We start from the raw sequence: 6,738 nt of genomic DNA on the forward strand, positions 1-6,738 counted from the left end.
TATTTCCTTTTCTAAATCTGTATTCTTTATTCTTTTTCCAGACAGAGGAATCTCCTTATATCAATGGCAGGTATTATAGTAAAATTATCATTTCCCCTGAAGAGAATGTTACATTAACTTGCACAGCAGAAAACCAGCTGGAGAGAACAGTAAACTCCTTGAATGTCTCTGCTAGTGAGTATTTCATTTCTGGCATTAAAAAAGTAAGAAAATTTGAAGTTATTCTTCATTAGTTTTAAATCTTCAATTCCATCTTCCTATACTGCATTATGGTAAGTTTTATTTATTTATTTTGCATTTAGTATCATCATCATAAGGTTCTTTTTTTTTTTTTTCCTGGTGTCCATTCTTGTGCAATCTTTGATTTGACAGCTAAATCATTTCATGTCTCATGGGTCAGAGACCTTATCTTATACAGGAAAATTTACCAAGAGCAGCAGAGGATATGAACTGAGTTGCTATTAGTTAATCAATTTTTTGTGTTCAGAGTATAGATAATTCAAAGATTATCTTAAAACATTTCTATATCAGTTTTAATTTTGGTAAATTTTTAATTCCCTTTAACCTATTATTTTGCATTTCAATTCTATGTGGTATTTATCCTACCTTTATTTTGTACAGGAATGTCACATGTTTAAAGTCAAAGCAAATTGGTAGTAAAACTATCTGATATTAGAATTCATGAAATCTAGTGTAAAAAATTCATGCTTTTGAATATCATCTTTGAATCATAGCTAAAAATTAGATAGATGAGATTATCTCAGAAAAAGTGGAAAAATATCTGTCACTGCTGAAATCAGGTTAATACATACATACCGAAAATAGCTTCTTCTGAGAACAGTTGTCATTTATTTGAAATTATCCATCATCTTCAATTACGTCATTGTTTCTATTACTGTGTCACCCTCAATCAGGAGTGGCCTAGAATGAGGCTCGGCTCTGGCACAGGAGGCTTAACTGACCCTCCACACTTTTATTCTTCAGTCAATTGGAATCCTGCATGTGACCTTAGCAGAAAAGGAATATACTAGATAGGAATTAGCTGGAAGTAGGAGAAAATAATTGTCTAAAGATAACAGTTCTTAACAGATTATGACTGGAATATAAAGCCTACTGAACTGACAAGAAAAGAGCCAAAGAAATTTAACTTTAAAATAGGAGCATTGACTTCTTAGAATTTAATTCAGTGAGTATTGATTTATCCTACCTAGAAAGAGAACTTATCCTTTTTCCTGAACACGAGTTTCTCTTTTTATTCTAACCTATTGAATAGTGGTTTCCTAGATCTTCTAATGGCTTGATCAACATTTAATACAGTCATTTTTCAATTCAGTGAGCACCTCCTGAGATTCCAATTTAGTATGTACGAGGAAGAGTTTGGGAACCTGCACTTTAACAAACACCACCAAACTTTTAATTCAGATCCATGTACATAGAAGAATATTTATATAGTTTAATATTAGAAGGTAATCCACAACAGCTGAGGTTCTTAAAATAAGCTAGGAGCATGGCATTTTGGAGGGCTTTTGCAAACATCGCATATGTTGCCTTTTAACCTCAGAGACATCCCCAATTTTAACCTCCACCTCTACCATTTTGAGAAGATCTCTAGTAGTAGGTCCTTGACACTGAAGAGGAAAATTAATTCTTGTCTATTGAGGCAGGAAAAATTGAAATATGTTGAGAAACACTGCATCATAGATTTCATCTGTGGCAAGTTGTTTCCCTTAAAAAAATTCCTATTATAAGGTGGTAGTGGGGAAATTACTATGGATTTCAGGTTAATACTATAGCTTGTCAGTTGTAAAATTTTCTGTGGTAAATTAATACCTTTGCAGTTTTAACTACTCTCCTTTCCTTAAAAATAAGATTAATTTCTTTGTAGGAAAGTTCATGCTCTGGTAAATGTAAATTTTTTCTACCCTTAGCTATAGAATAGATATTTTATCTTTTAGTATTATTACATCATACTATAATGGTAAAGGTGACTTTCATTTATAAACAGATTTTGTTTTTAATTTCATATTAACATTTTTCATTTCAGTAAGTATTCCAGAACACGATGAGGCAGACGAGATAAGTGGTAGGTACTATTGCCGCCGACTCTTCTTCCTTGACTATTAGCTCAAGATTTATGAAGTGTCATTGTTTAAGTAATTTTCTGAGTCTCCACAATTTTGACTTGAATTAAAATAGTAAATGAGACAAGACAGTAAGAACGCTAAAATTTTATCCTTTAAATTCACAAATTTGCATGTTACTAATAGTAGTGAGCCTTAATCATTTTTAATAAGAAATAATAACTAGATTGATTTATTTTCAAAAATCATTGGCATTGCCTGTAATTGCATGGGCTTTTCTTCTTTGTTGTAGATGAAAACAGAGAAAAGGTGAATGATCAAGCAAAGCTAATTGTGGGAATCGTCGTTGGCCTCCTCCTCGCTGCCCTTGTTGCTGGCGTCGTCTACTGGCTGTACATGAAGAAATCAAAGTAAGTTGTTGGAAAAAGATCTTCATTGTTCATTGACTTTCACTGAGAGAAAATGCAATGTGTTCATTATGCTCATCCAGCTGGGCATGTAATTTCTATAACAGGAAAGACATATATTCTACATCAGGCTGATCATGTTTTGTTTTTGGCTCATAATGACAACATCATCGACCAACATCAGGGACATGGCTTGGGGTGTTATTTCACATATGTTCCCTTATTTTTCTCAGTCAATAGTCTGAATTCAAATTTGAATTTGAATTCAATAGTTGACCACCTGAAGGTCAACTATTCTAAACCATTTGGCTGAGGTTGGTAGAAAGTAATTAAAAGTGGCTAGTGCATCTAGCAAGTATGGCCAGGTATCTTTGCAGTGACAGATCTAGCCAACAGTGAAACTGCCAGTGAGTTAGAATTATCTTGTTGTTCACTGTTCCTCTATTCCATTTAGGTCACTTTACTCCATAAAAGGACCTAATTCAGAGAAAAAAAATCAACATTATTTTGTCTTGACTTTTTAAAAAATTGATTAGATGGAGTATCATGACTACTTTAAATATGATTTAGATGGTGTTTAAATTTAAAATATTAGAGTCATAAAATCATACAGATAATATCAATCTTACGACTCTAACAATGGTTTGTAATGAAAATCCAGCTAACCAATGAAGAGTCTCAACATACACACGTGCCTAGTTCTTACTCATGGCTCAGTTGCAGAGATGAGGTTTCAGCATTTGTATTTTAAAAGTTTCATTGGCAAAACTGTGCTATACTTCTCTCTTCAAACATGGGATTTAAATCCCCTTATCTTATAAATGAGAATATCGATTTTTACAAGGGATATGTATGGCTAGTGGCAACTTTGGACTAAATTTTATATTTTATTATTGTCTAATATAACACCCTTTAACAACTCAAGTATGTTAACTTAAAAGAAAATCAAACGAAAAAGCAGACTCAGGTTCTATGATCTTACCCTGTAAAGATATTAGCAACTTCAGTGGAGCAATATTCAAATGGAGCTGTCATCAAAGTGAGGCAGTAGCTCAGAATTTTTAGTCACGTTATATGAGCATGTATTGAATTGTTTTGTTCTTACAAACCATCTTTGAAGTAGATACTATTATTATTCATATTTTACATTTAAAAAAACTAAGGCAGAGAATGGTTAAATGACTTTCACAGTTGGTAAGGGACAGGATGGTATTTGATTTAGATGTCTAGAATCTTTGTGTTTAATCACTAGGCTTTGCTTTTTTATTTCTTATTTTTTTATTTTTTTGTCATATAAGACAGAAACATTTTCCTGTTGTGTGTTGTGGTTGATGTGTATGTTCACTCTCACATCAGGTCACAGTCACTTATGATCTTGGCACTTCACTCCCCAATCTTGAGCAGTCGCCACTATCACTTGGTAACAAATGTGTTTTTTTTCTCAATGAACATTTTGCCTACAACAATTTCATGTGGGTTTCTGTCCATGGTTTCTATGGAAAATTTAGAAAACTGCCTGTCCTTTGAAAGTGAAAGAAAATGCAGAGTTTCCCAGAGGCAATATCTATCTTATAGAAATTCTCCATCTATGTGTATAAGTATCCTAATGGTCAAAATCTTATCCTTCCTTTATAATTTACAATACGGAATTCACAAACCTAACAGCTGGGGTTCTAGGGCATTTCCATTTCATTTACTTAGGATTTCTAATGCACTCCAAAGCAATTTCATATTCTAAAAGAATGAAAATAGAATTTTCCTGTATCCTGAACTTGAGCTGAAAAATAAACAGCAGCCCTCTACATTATGATCAAATGAATATTAAACTCTTGGAGTATCCCCAATGTCCTTAATCATCCTATTCTAATTGCCAGTATCTCATCAGATACCATTTGTCCATCTATGAATAGAATAAATTTATGTGTGTGGGGGAGGTGTTACTTCATTGGTTATTACCATATGATAACCCAAATATAAAATCATGGTTAAATAAACATATTGTCTATAGGTTAATGATTAAGAGTTCATGAATCCTTTAAAGTACCTCATTCAAGTAAGTGCACTTTTTACCATCTGACTGTAAATAATTGTCATTTAATTGAAAAATGCACCAACTTTTCTAGAGTTAATACTATTAGTAATCAGAATAACAAATTGCAATCTCATCCCAAGCATCGTTGTTTTTATAAGAATTTATGGCACTCTTCAGATTTGCTAAGTGCTTTGCATTCCTGATTATTCTTAGCAAGTTATTCCTCGCTAGTGCCCTCTGAGATAAGCCAGCATATTTGCAGCATGTGTTAATCCCTTTGTCCAGAATAAGTACAAATTCATAATAAGAGCCTTCAAGTTCAGAATTGCCAAGGCCATATTCTCTTTCTTCTCTTCTAAGTAATTCCTTCAACTTTACAAATTATTATGACGGTTTCATTTCTACTTGTAGCTAATTTATCACTATTTTACATGCATATGAGAGATTTTTATTAAAGATATGGTCTAGACTTTTTCCTAGATCCCTAAAGAAATATAGCCTGGTGTTTTCCATCCTACAAAATAATACCATCAATAATCTTAGTGAGTCACCCATTGTTACAAATAACTTTGAGCAACAATTAAATTATGAGTCAAAAATTTGATTTAAAGCTTCAGTCATACAGCTAGCAAAGTTCTGAATTTGAGCAACATTTAGGATAAGTTCTTTGCATCGGCAGTTTAAAAAGTCATCGGAGAGAGAGAAGAGGAACAAATCTTTTATGCCCAAGTAGAATTTAAGAGTACATTTGTTAACATATCTAGTGGCTACTCAGCTAACATGCACTTCCCATTCCATTACTGTGAGTTATATATTTATATATCTATTTTAAATATAGAGAACTGCAGCAAGAAGTGCTTAGCATTGTGAGACGGCATATTCATAGCAGAGTGAGGACTCATGATTTTTCTGCTGCTTTAATTCATATTACTTCTCACTGGAAGATTTTTTTTAAATTGGAGATTTTTCGATAATGAGAATGGAGGACTCTGATCATTCCCCTTGTACGTAGGGTATTAACTGACAGTTCCAGGCAAAAGGCATTAATTGACCAAGCCCACTCCATGTTCTAGTTGTGTAACAGGTTTAATAATTATTTTGTGTTGTTTACTTATTTCTCTTCATCTTGACCTCTGAACATTGTTTTTAGCTCTCCAGGAAGTTAAATGTTACTATTTGAATTCCAAATCCTTTCCTACGTATCTTACAGTACAAGAACTAATGAAAAATTAAAAGAGCCAAAGGTAAGAAAAAATGTAAAGATAGAATGATGTAGCCACAAGCTTATTCAGAATTTTATTAAAACTATATTTTCAGGTTGGTTGCATTTAAGAGACCCCTGACACCACACTTATCACTAAACTGCGAGTAAGCATTAACTAGAAATTTATAATCTCAAAATACACATTGCCAAATATTGGAAACTTACCAAGACATTTATCTTGTGCAACTGTAGAACTCATGACTATTTTTAAGAAAATTATTGTGTAATATATAGGCAACCTATAAATCTAAAAATCACAATATTCTTTGTTAGTTCTGCCTTTATATAATGCTATATTATTGCGCTACTGTCTCAGAGGAAAACGCAGACAGTTCTAAATTAATGGAAGAACTGAAGAGGACTTGAGTATAATACTGAAACCTCAAGAAACAATGTTATATTAGCCTTTCTAAAGCCATTCTCGTTAGTATCTCTTGGTATATGAAACAAGATCTTGCAAGAAGGTTGATTTTAACCGACTTCTATTTCCAATCAATATTCATTCTAAACTCAAATGTATGTTCCAATGAGGGAAAATATATTCCCACTGAATAAATTGAAAAGATAGTGCTGGAGAACCACTTATAGCACATTTTTATTGACTTTCCTCATTTAACGCTACATAAGCACCTACTGATTTTATTTATTCATTCATTCATTTATTTATTTATTTATTTATTTATTTATTTATTTATTTAGGTTCTTTTACTGAAATCTTCAACAATGATATAAATGCAATTAATCCTATTTCATAGCATGTAAGATAGTGAGATTAACCTACTCAAGATAATATAAGTAGTAAGTATTCCATATCTCATCTATTTTCAGAAACATTTAATGCCTCATCAGGACTTCTTTGGAATTGCCATTTCATCTCTGCTTTTGATGTCTTGCTGGCATTTAGTATAGTGCTAGAGATGGAAGAGCTGATGTGGTCTCTCCCCTCAGAAGTCT

The 6,738-nt window shown here is 32.6% G+C and overlaps 1 protein-coding gene across 2 annotated transcripts in view; it reads left to right on the forward strand.

Moving 5' to 3' along the window:
- Nucleotides 1-6,738, forward strand: part of ALCAM (activated leukocyte cell adhesion molecule) — a 180,783-nt gene that overhangs the window by 157,644 nt on the left and 16,401 nt on the right. The window contains exons 12-14 of one of the 2 annotated variants that reach the window (XM_015595311.2): nucleotides 42-174; nucleotides 2,045-2,083; nucleotides 2,374-2,491. In XM_015595311.2, coding sequence (XP_015450797.1) covers nucleotides 42-174; nucleotides 2,045-2,083; nucleotides 2,374-2,491 — 290 coding nt within the window. The remainder of the gene's footprint in view (nucleotides 1-41; nucleotides 175-2,044; nucleotides 2,084-2,373; nucleotides 2,492-6,738) is intronic. The other variant, XM_025050925.1, reaches the window with a different exon arrangement.

The sequence above is a fragment of the Pteropus alecto genome, unplaced genomic scaffold, assembly GCF_000325575.1.
Source record: "Pteropus alecto unplaced genomic scaffold, ASM32557v1 scaffold270, whole genome shotgun sequence".
Taxonomy (NCBI): Eukaryota; Metazoa; Chordata; class Mammalia; order Chiroptera; family Pteropodidae; genus Pteropus; species Pteropus alecto.